Source organism: Elephas maximus, chromosome 19 (assembly GCF_024166365.1).
Source record: "Elephas maximus indicus isolate mEleMax1 chromosome 19, mEleMax1 primary haplotype, whole genome shotgun sequence".
In the NCBI taxonomy this organism is placed as follows: domain Eukaryota; kingdom Metazoa; phylum Chordata; class Mammalia; order Proboscidea; family Elephantidae; genus Elephas; species Elephas maximus.
This window is the reverse complement of record NC_064837.1, coordinates 14,630,142-14,646,057: the sequence shown is the minus strand read 5'-3', so window position 1 is coordinate 14,646,057 and position 15,916 is coordinate 14,630,142. Positions and strand designations below refer to the sequence as shown.

At 56.2% G+C, this 15,916-nt stretch overlaps 1 protein-coding gene across 10 annotated transcripts; it reads left to right on the top strand.

Moving 5' to 3' along the window:
* Positions 1 to 80: 80 nt before the first annotated feature.
* CAMTA2 (calmodulin binding transcription activator 2) lies at positions 81 to 15,901 on the top strand. 10 transcript variants are annotated; one of them, XM_049860151.1, is made up of 23 exons: positions 81 to 158; positions 1,368 to 1,462; positions 1,675 to 1,778; positions 3,352 to 3,419; positions 3,502 to 3,637; positions 4,015 to 4,101; positions 4,362 to 4,515; positions 4,833 to 4,967; positions 5,514 to 6,454; positions 6,973 to 7,099; positions 8,109 to 8,243; positions 10,031 to 10,146; positions 10,790 to 10,974; positions 11,287 to 11,365; positions 11,566 to 11,788; positions 12,002 to 12,303; positions 13,372 to 13,568; positions 13,792 to 13,975; positions 14,170 to 14,241; positions 14,368 to 14,388; positions 14,547 to 14,734; positions 14,918 to 14,992; positions 15,088 to 15,901. In XM_049860151.1, exons 2-23 carry the CDS (start codon positions 1,432 to 1,434, stop codon positions 15,149 to 15,151), a joined length of 3,624 nt encoding a protein of 1,207 aa, XP_049716108.1. In that variant the 5' UTR covers positions 81 to 158; positions 1,368 to 1,431; the 3' UTR covers positions 15,152 to 15,901. The 10 variants fall into 10 exon arrangements, with proteins under 10 accessions (XP_049716108.1, XP_049716116.1, XP_049716114.1 ...); XM_049860159.1 differs by lacking the exon at positions 81 to 158 and having other exon boundaries at positions 1,378 to 1,462; positions 5,514 to 6,119; positions 6,339 to 6,454; XM_049860157.1 differs by lacking the exon at positions 81 to 158 and having other exon boundaries at positions 1,378 to 1,462; positions 5,514 to 6,161; positions 6,339 to 6,454.
* The last annotated feature ends 15 nt before the right edge of the window (positions 15,902 to 15,916 follow it).

Below are 15,916 nucleotides of genomic sequence, written 5' to 3'. Positions count from 1 at the left end.
ACACGCGCTGACCCCGCTTCCCGCCCGACCCCGTCCCCTTAATTGGGAGGCCCCGCCCCGTGCGCAGTGACGCAGCACGCCGCTGTCAGCCGGCGCTGGGGGGGGGTCGGTGTGGGGTAGAATGGCCGCTGCCGCCGTCACCCGCGGGACCCCGGGAGGTAAGAGCCAGGGCCTCTCGCCTGCCTCTCCGCCCCCGCGCCAGGGGGCGCAGCTCACCCGCTCCGGACGCGGAGCGCCGCGCCGGGACCACCGTCCCTCCTCCCGGCCCGCCCCCACCTCCCGCTTCCGTCCTCCTCCCCCGCGCCAGGGGGCGCCGCTCCGTGCATGGTCCCACGGCGGAACTGCTCGTGCCGGGGACCGTCCCGGGGACCCCGCGCCCCGCCACCCGCACGCTCCCTCGTCCGCCGCGCGCCCGCGGACTCAGCCCGCGGCTTCTCCAGAACATCTCTCTGTGCGGGCGGGACCTTCCCACCTCCGAGGTCCTCGGGGACCACCGCCCGGCCGTGGGGGCCGCCCCGCGGAGCCGGCGTCGGAGTCGGGCGCCGCCCCGGGGCCCGCAGCCCAGGGCCCAATCCCGCTCCGCACCCTGGCAGCCTGCCTAGCCGCGAGTGCGCACCTGCGCCCTGGGGCGGAGTCCTTACCCCAACCCCAGCTTCAGTGCACACAGCCGGCCTGGGACAGGCCTCCTCCCCTTCTCCATCCACGACACCTGGTGGAGCCCGCGCTGAGCCTCCTCCAGCTTCCATCTGTTCCCCTACGAGGGTGGGGGCCTCGGGCGGAGCTAGAGTGGTAGATGGGGTAGGGTAGGCCTGGAGGCCAGGGCAGGCAGAGGTGTTTGGATAGAGGGCGCCGAGGGCCTGTTAGCCTAAGAGTGGAACATGGGTTGTCCTGAGGTGGGAAGCTGGGTTCGGGGTGTCTAGCCCAAGTTCTGCCAGGCCCTGAGCAGCCTGGAGGAGAGAGAGTCCGTTAGGGTTGCTTATCAGATTTGCCCTTCCCCTTGGGAAAAATCAAATAGAGAAGGAGCTCAGGGTGTGTCTTCTAACGCCCTGCTCTCCCCTCAGCGTTCAGGCTCTTTTCCAAACCATCCTCGGGAGACCAGTTGCCCTGAGTCCCAGCCCCAAGCCAAACCGTAGTGCCTCTGAGGCCCAACCCTCTCCCCTCCCCCGCTTCTTCCTGAGACTGGGTTTTCTGTGTCCCTGCTCTGGTTGGTTCCTGGCCCCCTGTCTGCGTTCTCCCCCACCTCCATTCCCTGCCTCTGCCCTGGCATCTTAGTCTAGCCCCTTCCTCTCTCTTCCTCGTCATTTGCAAATACACTGACCCAGTTCTCTTGGGGGCTTCTGCCATGACCTTGTTCTCTCCCTTCCCAGCACAGACTCCCCCTCCCCCCGGCCCCTCAGGCCGGGGGTGACCTTGCCCCCCGGAGCCCTCACCATGAATACCAAGGACACCACTGAGGTTGCTGGTGAGTTCACAAGCCAGGGTCCTAGTCTGGGCATAGCCTTTCTCCCTCCCCACACTAGGGTGACCCTCTAATTCTTGGATCCCCTGCTCTGCTCCCCTTGTCGTGGCCTCCATTTCCCCCAATCCTCTGGATTGCTTTCAGCCCCTTTTGCCTGGGCTGTCACAGGGATGTCAGGGGTGACACACTATGTCCTCCCTTCTGATTCCCTCTAGAGAACAGCCGCCACCTGAAGATCTTTCTCCCCAAGAAGCTGCTGGAGTGTCTTCCTCGCTGTCCGCTGCTACCTCCAGAGCGGCTACGGTGGAATACAAATGAGGTTTTCTAGGGAGCCTGGGGCTGTGGGCCTAGCAAGACCTCGTGGGCTGGAAGAGGGTAAAACGGGTTGACACTCCTAAGTGCAAAGCCCTGTCTTGTAGGGCTTTGGGGGATCATAGAAGAGGTATAAAGACATAGAAGGAGCCCTGGTGGCACAGTGGTTAAAGCGCTTGCCTACTGACTGAAAAAGCTTGGCGGTTCAAACCCACCAGCCACTCTGTGCAAGAAAGATGTAGTCTGCTTCCATAAAGCTTTACAGACTTGGAAACCCTATGGGGCAGTTCTTCTCTATCCTATAGGGTTGCTATGAATCGGAACTGATTCAACAGCAGTGGGTTTGCTTGCTTTTTTTTTTTTTTTTTTGATATAAAAATGTGGACCTCATAGGGGCTCACTTCTTGGCATATACACCTGGGTAAAAGTAATAGCTACCATCTGTAAAGTAATTTTTCCATCCCAGGCACTGTCCTAAGCACTTGACCTGCATTATCTCATTTAGTTCTGTAATACAGGCAGGCACTGTTGTGGACCCAGTGACGTAAATACAGAACCTGAATGACCTCATGCAGCTTATCTACGGGGTAGTTCTACTCTGTCCTATAGGGTTGCTATGAGTTGGAATCGACTCGACAGCAACGGGTTTGGTTTTTTTGGTTAACTACATGCAATGCCATGTGGGGGAGCACAGAAGGTGTCTAACACAAGGCCCCTGCCATCCAGAGGAGGCAACATCCAACAAACCAAAAGTTTCCAAGGAGCGCCTGGCGAATTTGAACTGCCGACCTTTTGGTTAGCAGCTATAGCACTTAACCACTGCGCCACCAGGGTTTCCTGCATGTAGTTAACCCACTCCACTGCCATCGATGATAATTACTGATTTGACGTTAGGAAAGAGCCATCAATAAAAGGATATGTGTGTGTGTGTTATTGTAAGTACTGCAGAGCCTCCAGGAATGGCCAGGGTGGCCAGCGGGGCTTCGTAGAGTATCTGAAAAGGGACTTGGTTTGTCTGGTGTCTAGGGTTTCCAAACCTGGAGATTCGTGCACGTGGCATCTGAGGCTGATAGAGCACTACCACTCAGGAAGTGAGCGTTCAGGACATGTCCAGGGACGAATCCACAGACTAGGCAGGAGTGTTAGGCGCAGTCTTGGTAAACAGTGGGAACACTCGTTTGGTCCCTGGTCAGGGAGAATCTCAGAGTCAGGCAGAGGAATCTGAAAATATTGGCAGTGTCACGCCGTTCAAGTTTTTTGAGATAGGAAGTGGCACAAAAATGGCATTTGGGGAGAGTAAAATAATACGCAGTACGAGGATGGGTGGTGAAGAACTTGAATCTAGCTTCAAGATAAAGACCCCAGTTGGAAGAGAGAGAAGGAGGGAAGGTTAGATTTTTGTTTGCAGTGAAGCCTGGGATTCTTAGGAGTGCAGTGGTCTTTGCTGGGTCCAGATACCTGGAAGCATCATCCACTAGCTGTCAGAATTCAGCAGAGAGTCAGACTCTGAGGGGATGACTCAGGCCAGGCTGAGACACTTTATAAAGGGGAAGCCCACCTGAGTGTCTTCTGCCCTACAGGAGATTGCATCCTACTTGATCACCTTTGAGAAGCATGACGAGTGGCTATCGTGTGCCCCAAAGACAAGGTGAAGAAGTTAAGAAAGGTGGGGAGTGGCAGGGGTCCCAAGTTCTGTTCACAGAACTCAAGGCCAACCCTCCCCTCCCCAGACCTCAGAATGGCTCCATCATCCTCTACAACCGCAAGAAGGTGAAATACCGGAAGGATGGTTACCTCTGGAAGAAGCGGAAGGATGGGAAGACCACCCGAGAGGACCACATGAAGCTGAAGGTCCAGGGCATGGAGGTAAGAGTGTCGGCATCTACTCCCTGGTTCCCGTTTCCCTCCATGACCCGACTCTTCAGGCCTTAGGCCGTTCTTCCCTCTTAAGGATACATGCTCAGCCCCCCACTTCTCTTGCATTTCCCTCAGGGCTCCAGGTAATGAACCTCTGTTCCCCAAATCTTCATTCCTCCCAAGCATCCTTATACTGCCCTCTGATTTCCAGAGTCCTCTTTGTAGGGCCTGCCCCACCGTTCCGTTCTCCCCATCCCTCATCTGTGACTTGAAAGAGGTGGGGGTAGGGAGAGGGTCAAGAGGAACTGGTGGAAAGATTGGGATTCCTGCAAAGGGACTGAACAGAGGAAGAGTTGGGGAGCAGACTAGCCCTCCCCCCACCCCAGCCTGTCTCCTGGCAGTGTCTCTATGGCTGCTACGTTCACTCTTCCATCGTCCCCACATTCCATCGGCGCTGCTACTGGCTGCTCCAGGTAAGGATGGAAGAGTTCAGGGAGCCAGAGTCTCCCTGGCTTCTTGAGAGAAGTGGGATCTAAAAGGATGAAGTGGGAGGGTCGCCAGGTTCTAAGTGGGGAAAGGAGACGGGGAAGGAGAGAGAGTGGGCTGGGGATGGAGAGAGCCAGAAATTGGGGGTGAGGTCGGGAGGTGCCCTGGAAAGAAGTGAGGTCTAGGAAGCTGAGCCCCCGGGGCCTCAGGACCCCATGTTCTCTGTGCATGTACCCTGTGTTCTTAGAACCCCGACATCGTCCTTGTGCACTACCTGAACGTCCCAGCCCTGGAGGATTGTGGAAAGGGCTGCAGCCCCATCTTTTGTTCCATCAGCAACGACCGTCGAGAGTGGCTGAAGTGGTCCCGGGAGGAGCTGTTGGGACAGCTGAAGCCCATGTGTAAGGCGGCAGGGCTAGGGTGGAGCCCCACCAGGGAGCACAGACACAGGAGCCCCTCAAAGGGGCCAGGGCTGCATACCCAGAAGCCTGTGGGTGACCATTTCCCTCCAAGTCAGGGCGATGCTTTTCTATGGGGGTGCTGGGTGGAATATGGAGAAGGGACTAAAGGACGGCTGTGAGCTACATGTTCCAGCAGTCTGGAGGCTGCTGGTCTCTGCTCGCCCAGCCAGAAGTCTTGGAGCTTGGAGGAGCCATCAAAGTACCTTGGCAGCTGTTTTGTGGGGTTCCCACAGCGTTTCCCCCCAATTTTCCTCTAGTTCATGGCATCAAGTGGAGCTGTGGGAACGGGGCAGAGGAGTTCTCTGTGGAACAGCTGGTGCAGCAGATCCTGGACACCCACCCGACCAAGCCCGCGCCCCGAACCCACGCCTGTCTCTGCAGTGGGGGCCTTGGTTAGTGATCTCCTGACACTGGGGCCCTCTTCCCATCTGTGCATAGGGCTCTTACACAAGCCTAGGGGAATCTGTCTGGGTGGAATTTGCATGCTGATTTGCATGTCCGGGAAAGATGGGCCATGTGAGCAGAGGCCTTCCCGTTCCCTGGCTTCTTTCACTCTAGAGTCCTGGCAGCCTGTGCGCTTTTCTGCCATCTACCCTTTAATTTTTTTACCCATAGCAATTCCTGGCCACCCAGCACACCAGTCACATCCAGCCATGGTTTATTCCTAGCTGGCGTCCCCTTGGTTCTGCTTTTTGTCTTTTTTTATTTTTTAATGCTTTCACCTATTTTCAGCTACTGTTCCAAGCCTCTAGTCCTCCCTTGCAGTGCTTGTTCAGTTTTTTTTTTTTTGGTGGAGGGAGGGGTGTGAGGAAGTAAAGGGGAAACCTCTGCTGCCTCCCAGTGGCCACAATCAGTATTACACTTCTGGTCTCCAAAGACTTCCAGTAGGGGAAGGTTGGAGAAAGATGTGTCTTACCCCCAACCCCTCTCCACTCCAGGTTCCGGGAGCCTTACTCACAAATGCAGCAGCACAAAACACCGCATCATCTCCCCCAAAGTGGAGCCCCAAACGTTAACCCTGACCTCTGTCCCCCATCCCCACCCCCCTGAGCCTCCTCCACTGATAGCCCCACTTCCCCCAGAGCTCCCCAAGGCACATACCTCCCCATCTTCTTCTTCCTCCTCTTCCTCCTCCTCAGGCTTTGCCGAACCCCTAGAGATCAGACCTAGCCCCCCTACCTCCCGAGGAGGTTCGTCCAGAGGAGGCACTGCAATCCTCCTGCTGACGGGACTGGAGCAGCGAACTGGGGGCTTGGCACCCACCAGACAGCTGGCTCCCCAGGCTGATCCTAGGCCCTCCGTGAGCTTGGCTGTGGTTGTAGGCTCTGAGCCCTCTGCCCCACCCGATCCTCCCAGCCCTGCCTTTGACCCTGATCGTTTTCTCAACAGCCCCCAGAGGGGCCAGACATATGGAGGGGGACAAGGAGTAAGCCCAGACTTCCCTGAGGCAGAGGCTGCGCATACCCCCTGTCCTGCCCTAGAGCCCGCAGCTGCCCTGGAGCCCCAGGCGGCTGCTCGGGGTCCCCCTCCGCAGTCGGGAGCAGGTGGGAGAAGAGGAAACTGCTTCTTCATCCAAGATGATGACGGTGGGGAGGAATTCAAGGCCCAGGGGACTGCCCCACCTGTATCTTCACCCCCTCCTTCACCCCCACCCTCACCTGCCCCCCTAGAGCCAGTGGGCAGGGCAGGAAGAGGGGAAGCCTTGTTTGGAGGACCTGGTGGGGCCAGCGAACTGGAGCCCTTCAGTCTTTCATCATTCCCAGACCTTATGGGAGAACTGATCAGTGACGAAGCTCCAAGCATCCCTGCACCAGCCCCCCAGCTCTCTCCTGCCGTTAGCACCATCACAGACTTCTCCCCAGAGTGGTCCTACCCAGAGGTGAGTCTCAGGCCTATCTCTTCCCACGGTGGTGGGGGGGGATGACATCATGAGTTACTGCGTTGGGTGCCACCAACCCAAGTGATGCCACAGAGCAGTGGGAAGAAGTTCTGCTTTATGTTGCCCCAGAGAGGTAGAGGAGGAACTACAAAAAAAAAAAAACAAACCCATTGCCGTTGAGTCGATTCCAACTCATAGTGAAAGTGGGGATAAATTAGCTGAAAAGAAGAACTTCTTGATGAGAACTCTCCGCAGATGAGTTAACCTTGGGGGAACCAGTGAGTTCCCCCTTTCTGGCAGATTCAGATAGAGATTAGTAACCACTTGGCAGCAAAGTTGGGGAGGAGGGATCAACAAGCTGACGTCACCCCACTGGGTCATTAGACCCTAACCCCAGACCTAGGCACAGAGCCTGGCATGAAGCAGATACTGTCTAAGGGTCTAAACGAATGAATGAAAGAGTGAATGAATGCCCAACAGACCTCCCCCTCAAGTGACTCTCTGACCTCTGTCTGCAGGGTGGGGTCAAGGTGCTCATCACGGGTCCGTGGACTGAGGCCACCGAGCATTACTCCTGTGTATTTGATCACATTGCAGTGCCAGCCTCACTTGTCCAGCCTGGTGTCTTACGCTGCTACTGTCCTGGTATGGGGATTGGGAACAGTAGGAGAAGGGAAGCGCTGGGAATAAATGGTGTTGTGTTGTTCCTGAGAGGACAAGGATCTCGTCCAGTCCTGAGGCTATGCGCAGGTTCCCTCAGCAGGTGGACGAGCTTGGGCTTAGGTGTCAGGCAGCCTAGATTCTGGTCCAGGAAACCTACTCACTAACTACCTAGTGACCTTGGATCAATCAGCTCTTTTCTTGGTGCCCTGGCCTCCGGTTCTGTAAGATCAGGCATTTGGCCAAGGCGATCGCCAGTGTCTGTGCTGGCCACCTGGCTCAGCTGGAGTAAGAGTCTCTGACTCTGGCCCAGGGAGTTCTTGGAAGAGTGAGAGGTGAGAGATGTTGGTCTCCTCTGACCAGTCTTGGGACTGAAGGACACTGGCTTCTAGGCCTGCACTGTCCAGTAGAGTAGCCATTAATTTTTAAGTTAAAATTAAAAACTCATTTTTTCTAACTCACCCCATTTCAAGTGCAAAAGTGCCATATGGGCTACCGTATTGGACAGCGCAGATACAGAACATTTCCGTCACTGCAGAAAATTCTGTCAGATAGCACTCGTCGAGACTCCTCCCTGTTACCCGACAGTGTCTTGCCTTCCCCCACCTCAGTAACAGGATCATAACCTCCAGACTCTCATCTTGGGATCTTGGGGGATCAAGAAAGGGGTTTATTCTCCCATCAGATTGTAAAATGCAGAGATCTCCTGACCTCAGCTTCTAGGCCTTGGTGTTGAATAATGAACATTCTTAAAAACAGGGTCTAAATCCAAGGAGTCTCTGGCCCATCGTAGGTATTAAGTTCTCAAGCGAATGGAATCTCTTCCCAGTAGTGCCAAAGCCACTGATGCCAGGGCTTCTTGGACCACAGCAGGGGAGTTGGTGGAAGGGGGAGGGTGGGTCAGATATGGAATGATCACTGGTGGCTCTGACCCAGGTGGCCAGTGAAGGAGCCCAGGAGGGAGAGCCGTTCTTGCTGATACCGCCCTCCCCAGCCCATGAGGTAGGGCTGGTGTCTTTGCAGGTGGCAGGGCGGGAGGGGCCTCTTTCTGCCTCTGTGCTCTTTGAGTATCGAGCCCGCCGTTTCCTGTCGCTGCCTAGCACTCAGCTTGACTGGTTGTCCCTGGACGGTGAGTACCTAGCCCTCTGAACTCAAGTATCCAGCTCCACAACCTTTGAGTCTCATTACATGCTTTCTGCACCCCTCAGGATTCAGGTGGCTACTGCCTAGCCCCCAGTTTACCACCCTTCTTTCAGCTTCTCTTTCATCAGTCATTTCTGAATGCAGCAACAAGTTTTCCTCACCTCCTCTTCCCCATAACTCTTAGACTCCCCTTTATCCAAGTTCTTGCCCTGTCCTCTCCATCCCAAAGGATGGGATCTAGGCAAGCCAGGCCAAGAGGCTGGGGCACGGCCAGGATCGAGAGCAATACGTATGTGATGCGATCAGCGTATGTACACTTACACACGCATTTAAATTTCTCATTGCTCCTTCCTGTAGTTTTAAAGATACGTGTTCATGATAGGTAGTTTGGAAATTACAGAAAAGTAGAAAATAAAAATAGTCTATGATCTTACTACTCAGTGATATCTACCGTTGTTAACATCGTAGTGTAATTTTTCGTACAAACATACACATGTACGTATATGTGTGTGTTTATTTAAGTCTGGAACTGTTTTTGTTCCTGGTACTGACTCTCCCTCTCTGTGGCTTTGAGAACTGTTTCCATCTGTACCTGCTTCTTTTTGAGGTTTGCATTTCTTTTTCTTCCTCTTGGTGTCTCTGTTGCCTCTCGGCTTCTCAGTTCAGCTGTCGCCCCTGCTGAGTTTGTCTCCCTGCCTACCCACATCTTGCTCAGGGGCTCCTGGTTTGTCTCCCCCTTGGAGGTGCCCAAGCCACATAAAGCCTGAGTGTGTGCCGGGTCGCCTGTCTCTCAGACTTGAGTTTGTCCGCCTTTGGATCTTGCCAGGCCTCTGGGTCCTGCCCTGGGACTTTGCATCACCTTATTTTTCTGTCCCTGTCTCATCTCTGTTTCACCATTTCTCCCACGGGTCTCCTCCCTTGTTCTTCTTTCCATTTCCATTTCATAATCCAGTGTCTCAACTTGCCCTCTCTTCTCAACTTTCTTAATTGCTTATTTGGTTTTCTCCCCCAGTTCTTTTTTGTTCTTTTTCCCCTTCCTTTGCCTTGTTTATCTGTTGTGCTCTCCCTCTGTGTTATAGCAGGGTCTCTACCCATCATTCTCTACCCACATCATTGCGATGCCTCCATCCCCTTTAACCTGTCTACTTTAGTCCTGGCATCTCAGAACATTCCCAGCCTCCACCCTGTCTCCCTGAGCCTGTTTTCCCAGGGCTCTGATCCCCTCCCGCCTCCCCTCCTTGTCCTTGTGTGATCTCTGGAGGGGACAGATATAGCTTGGGGTATGTGTGTGTGTGTGCATGCGTGCACATGTGTATTTGTATATGGGGTAGAGGGGAGGAGGAGGAGGCATGGACGTAGCTATTCCTCTGTCACCTTCCCTTCCCCCGCCATCCTCTTTGTGGACAGCTGCGGGGGGCCGGGAGGAGGGGGTGGTGCTTTCAAATCTCAGTCCCTGAGCTCTTTTGGCCAGTGGTTAACAGAAGAGGAGGGACCCCAGAGTCCTTCAGCCCTAGCATGGGGGACAAAGGTAGCGTCTGGGGCAAGGAGAACTAACAGAAGATTTCACCTAGGAAAAGGCGGGAGAATGTGTGTAGACTGCGGTCTGGGGTGGCTGGAGCCTCAGTGGCTGGTTTGGAATTCCTACCATCTTTGTATCGTCAAGAAAACTGATGCCATGTCTTCACCTCCCAGATCTTGGGACAGGTCCAGTTTTGGTGTTCAGGGCGTCACCTAGACCCTGCTCAATCAGTCTCCCATCCCCATTCCCCTCAGACAACCAGTTTCGGATGTCCATACTGGAGCGGCTGGAGCAGATGGAGAAGCGGATGGCTGAGATAGCAGCAGCTGGGCAGGCGCCTTGCCAGGGTCCTGACACTCCTCCAATCCAGGTACTTCCATGAGGGAGGTCTGCGGTCGGGGACGGGGCAGCGGAGGCGGGGTCGTCTTAAAGAAAACGGCTCTATGTCTGACCCTCCTTGCACTCCTGTCCCAGCCTCCTCAGTCAGTTCTCCCTTCTCCCTGACATCACCCTGCTCCCACACCCGCCCTATGGCAAGAGTGGCTATTCTGGGCACCCTCTTGGCATGACAGGCTTCAGACTATTTCTGGTCTGAAGGAGGGTGGTGGTGAAGGAGAGGGCGGGGGAGGGGATCAGAAGAGTTGGGGCTCAAAGCTCTGTGGGTCCCCAGTCTCTGCAGAGCACTGGGGAAAGGCTCAGAGGAACTCAGTTCTGAGGGGGAGAACCATCTGTGGATACCCTGCCAATCTCAGCGGATGTGAGGGCACAACATGGACAAGGTGGCCTGAGGCCTAGGCTGTCAGAGGGGATGGGGGCAGTGGGAGACTCAGGCTACAGAGGAACTCACACTGGGAGAACTGATGGCCTGTCAGAGGTGCTGGTGGTGGGTGCCTGGAGCAGAAAGTGGGGGGAGGGCGGGCAAGGGCAGAGTTAGAGACTGGGAGGACCCATGTTAGGTAGCCAAGCCAGGAACTAGACTCTCAGGTCTCTGCATAAGGGTGTGTGTACTGCAGGATGAAGGCCAGGGCCCCGGGTTCGAGGCACGAGTAGTGGTCTTGGTAGAGAGCATGATCCCACGCTCCACCTGGAGGAGTCCTGAACGCCTGGCCCACGGAAGCCCCTTCCGGGGCATGAGCCTTCTGCACCTGGCTGCTGCCCAGGGCTACGCCCGCCTCATCGAGACCCTGAGCCAGTGGCGGTAAGCAGGGATAGTGGGGAGGGGGCTGGACAGCTTCTGGGACAGAAGTGCCAGGGGACCAAGGAGGAATTCGAGGACTGGAGCCCCGCCAGGGGGGAACTAGGGCCATTGTGGGAAGGGGGTGGGGCTGGAAGAAGATACTTTCTGACTTTAACTTAATCTTCTTGAATCTATGAATCTCTTGACTTCCTCATCCCACTGACCTTAGTGCTTCTAGACAGCTTGCTTCCCAGTCCCTTTACTTCTGGATGTTTCTACTTTACCCACTTTCTCCCTGACTGGGCTCTGCTGTCCCTCTCCCAAACCCTCCAGGAGTGTGGAGACTGGAAGCTTGGACTTAGAGCAAGAGGTTGACCCGCTCAACGTGGATCATTTCTCTTGCACCCCTCTGGTGAGGATGCTGGACTGCCGAGTATACACGGCCTGTTGCAACAAGAATGGTGTAGCTGAGGACAGGCTTGTGAAGGATGCAGGGGAGGAGTGGGAGGGCTGGGACTGAAGCCCCAGCAACCTGGAGGAAGGACCTGGCCTCACCTTCACCTCTACCCCCATTCTGCTCCTCCCATCCTTCTCCCCCTACCCTCTCCTCAGATGTGGGCTTGTGCCTTGGGACACCTGGAAGCTGCTGTGCTCCTCTTCCGTTGGAACCGACAGGCACTGAGCATTCCTGACTCTCTGGGTCGGCTGCCCCTCTCTGTGGCACATTCCCGGGGTCACGTGCGCCTTGCCCGCTGCCTGGAGGAACTACAGAGACAGGAGGCTTCCATTGAGCCCCCACTTGCCCTATCACCACCCTCCTCCAGCCCAGACACTGGTGAGGGCTGCCCCTAAACTTTTAGAGAGCGAAGTGGGTGGGAGAATAGGCCAAAGCAACGCCGAGACCGGAGACAGGAGAGGAGGCAAACTGAGGCGGGGTGAGGGATAACAGCAGCAAGAATGGACAGGGAGACTGAGCACAAGGATGGGCAGGAAGAGACTTGAGGGGTGGCAGGTGACTCCTGCTGCCCTCTCTTCCCTCCCCTCACAGGTCTGAGCAGTGTCTCCTCGCCCTCGGAGCTGTCAGATGGCACCTTCTCTGTCACCTCAGCCTATTCTAGTGCCCCAGACAGCAGTCCTCCGCCTGCTCCTCTGCCAGCCCCAGAGATCACGATGGAGATGGTCCCAGGCCAGCTCTCTTCTGGTGCCCCAGAAGCACCCCTACTCCTCATGGACTATGAGGCCACCAACCTCAAAGGGCCCCGACCCTCACTTCAGCCTCTTTCCTCAGCCCCAGATGACGGGGCTGCTCCAGAGGAATCTGACAGCCCACCCGCTGTGGATGTGATCCCGGTACTGTTTACACTGATGGAATTAGGAAGGCTAGACGTGGACTGGGGTGCAGGGGTGGGCTGAGGCAGGCAACCCAAGAGGCAGAACCACTCTGGCTTCAGTTTGAGAAGGGGCCGTTCCCCATCATTTTGAAACAAGCAAGGTAACCTTTTACTTAGCTTCTTTCAGGCTTCATGACTCAGAAACCAAGAGGAATCAGAGGCTAAAAATTCTGGGGCCTACCTTCAGTTAGAGCTGGGTTGTGGGGGTATCTAATCACTTACCTGTTGATCCATGAAGGGACCAGGCTCTTGGGGAACCAGGGTGATGGAGGGCAGCTGGAAGATGAATGGAGGGGAGAGGTTGGCAAGATGGAGGTACTTGGCAGTGATCTGAGGTGGGGGAGGCTTGCACAGGGTAAAAGCTAAGAAAGTCTTGTGGAATGAGTAAATGAGTGACAGTGAACCTTCAGGTGTACCCAGGCATACTTCTGTGTTAGAACCTGGGGACATATTTGCTTTAGAGAGGCTAATGGATTAATGGGATAGCAAAATAAGTTTAAAAAAATAGAGAACATCACAAGGAGTGTGGCCAGCAGGAAGTGGTGTAGGGTTGAGGGCTGGAGCCATTCAGTGAGGTACCATGTGGCTGGCAAGCCTTGGGCTGGTTCTTGGAGAGTGGAAAGGGCAGGGGGCCTTCATGGCCAGGCCTGTGGAAAGACTGCTGTGGGCATGGCCTGTGCTGGTTGGTTGGCATGGGGCTGACCTGGGTGGACAGTGGGTGATCAGCATGGAAGGGCGATGAAGTCCTTCATCTGCTTAGCTCCTGAGTCCCCATTTAGAGTATGTCCTTCCTACTCTACATCCTCCACAACTTACCAACACAGAGGATTGTACCCCCAAGTGGGAGCCCATAAGTACAAACAAATGAGTCTGGAACAATAGCCGAGAGCTGAAGTTAGCAGGAGGAACAGTCCCTGAGGCCTCAGCATCTGGCGGTGAGAGAAGTCTGAGGTTACAGCTTTGGCAGGACAGAAACTTCTGGTCGTTGGGGCCCCTCAGGGCTCACCTAGCTTCTCCCTTCATCCAGGTGGACATGATCTCACTGGCCAAGCAGATCATCGAAGCCACACCAGAGCGGATTAAGCAGGAAGACTTCATGGGGCTGCCAGAGGCCGGAGCCCCACTGCGGGAGCGGACAGGGGCTGTAGGGCTCAGTGAGACCATGTCCTGGCTGGCCAGCTACCTGGAGAATGTGGACCATTTCCCCAGCTCAGCCCCTCCCAGGTGACAAGCTCGGGACAAAGCTTCAGGACTCTTCTTCAAAGGAAGATGGGAGGGAAGGAGGAAGGAGGCTCCATTCTGGCTGAGGCCCCAGGGCCTCTGAGAAGGGAACTGGAACTGGCTGCTGCTGCTCTCAGGCTGTGCTGCTGGGAGTCTCCCTCCATCCCTAGGCAGGACAAGGGGGTCTGCAGGTGCCGTGTGACATCTCTTCTCCCCTCCCCTACAGCGAACCGCCCTTTGAACGGGGTCGCCTGGCTATCCCTCCAGCACCTTCCTGGGCAGAGTTCCTCTCCGCATCTGCCAGTGGCAAGATGGAGAGTGATTTTGCCCTGCTCACACTATCGGATCATGAGCAGCGGGAACTGTATGAGGCAGCCCGAGTCATCCAGACGGCCTTCCGGAAGTATAAGGTCAGGGATCCTCAGGGATGAATTAAAATCTCGAGTCAGGGGAGACTGTGGACTCCCAGGACTCTTCTAGAGGAAGCAGGTCTTAGATAGGGTAAAGGGTCAGGGGACCCCTGGCAAGTTGGAGGCACAGGTCAGCTGATGTCCATGAGAGGAATAGGTGGGTCATTAGGTGATGAGACTTCCCTTCCCCCTAGGGCCGTCGGTTGAAGGAGCAGCAGGAGGTGGCAGCAGCTGTGATCCAGCGCTGTTACAGGAAGTACAAGCAGGTAAGCCCCTTGTCTCTTGAAAACAGGCCCACAGCCATACCCCACACCCCCACACCCCCACCCGCAGCCCAGCCCAGAGCATCCAGGTTGCTGGCGAAGCTTTAACTCCCCTTCTCTCTCCACAAGCTGACCTGGATTGCACTGAAGGTATCAGGCACGAGAGCGGGGGGTGAGGTTGTGTCTGTGGTAATTCAGTCTTCCCATGACCCTGTGGGCTAGAGAACCAGACGGGCATCAACTGTGATGTGCAGGGGTTCTGGTCTCCGTACCTCCGTTCCAGCCTGTCTCTCCTCCCACCCCTGCAGTTTGCACTCTATAAGAAGATGACCCAGGCAGCCATCCTGATCCAGAGCAAGTTCCGAAGCTACTATGAACAAAAGCGATTTCAGCAAAGCCGCCGAGCAGCTGTGCTCATCCAGCAGCACTACCGCTCTTACCGCCGGCGGCCAGGGCCTCCCCACCGGCCCGCGGGCACCCTGCCTGCTCGCAGCAAGTACGGCCTCAGCCTCCCAGCCCGTAGCCCTCTGTGCCTACCCACTAAGCCCTGTCCGTTTTCCACAGACCCCCAATGCCCCATTGCTCAGCAGCCTGTTCTTCCCTGCTTAGGGCTCCTAAGGGGCCGAGGGCAGGGGTGCCTGGGGGTTCAGTAGGTCTCCCCCATCTCTTCTTGCACCAGAGGCTCCTTCCTCACCAAGAAGCAGGACCAGGCAGCGCGGAAGATCATGAGATTCCTGCGGCGCTGCCGACACAGGTGCTCACCCTTCTCCTGCTGACATTTGGCGCTGGCGCTGCCTCCCACCACCTCCGTGAGGCCCTGCTCTCCTGACTCCTTCCCTGTCTCTGCAGGATGAGGGAACTGAAGCAGAACCAGGAGCTGGAAGGGCTTCCCCAACCCGGACTGGCCACCTGACCTCTCCACGGCCTCTCACCATCCTGGGGCGCTTCCTGCAGTCTTAACAGGGAGAGGGCTTTCTGGGGGAGGGGGGAGCCCCCAGTCGGCAGCTTTGCCCCTTCACCTTTGCGGGAGGCCTTCACAGGTCTCCAGCCTCCTCCCCACTCCGAAGTGCTCAACTCCCTTTTCTGACCCCCTGCTCCTCACACCCTGGTCGCGCCCCCTTTTGGCCCCTGGCTCCAGAAGACCCACGCCCCACATACCTGCATCTTCAGCTGTGATCTACAGAGCCCTGCCTGCCCCTTCTCCACGGTTCCACCCCTGCCTGCGCCCGACTCGGCCCCTTCCTGACTTGCCTTATTTATTTGTTCGACGCGTCTCTGAATGTATCCACCTCGGTCCCCCTCTGCCTTCGCCGCGGGCGCCCCTCGTGTTTCAGGGCTGACCATGCCCCCACCCGGCTCCGCATGTTTGCGTCTGTTTCCCTCCCTTGCTGCCAGTCTTCCCCGTCACCCCGACCGTGGCCACCAACCTCGGGGCCAGAGGGGAGAAGGCATATATAGCCCCGTCCCCGGAGGGGAGGGGGCTTGTACATAATGTACCATACAGAGTATAGTGAAGAATCTATTTAAGGCGCCGCGGGGAGGGCTGCAATGTCGGGCTTGTGGTTTCCCCGGCGCGGCGGAGGCCCCCCGCCGGCTCCACGAGCACTTTCTACGTGTGCATGGGCTTGGTTTCTACGAATTGCCATTAAACATCGCTGCACCAGCCAGCCTCCGGCCT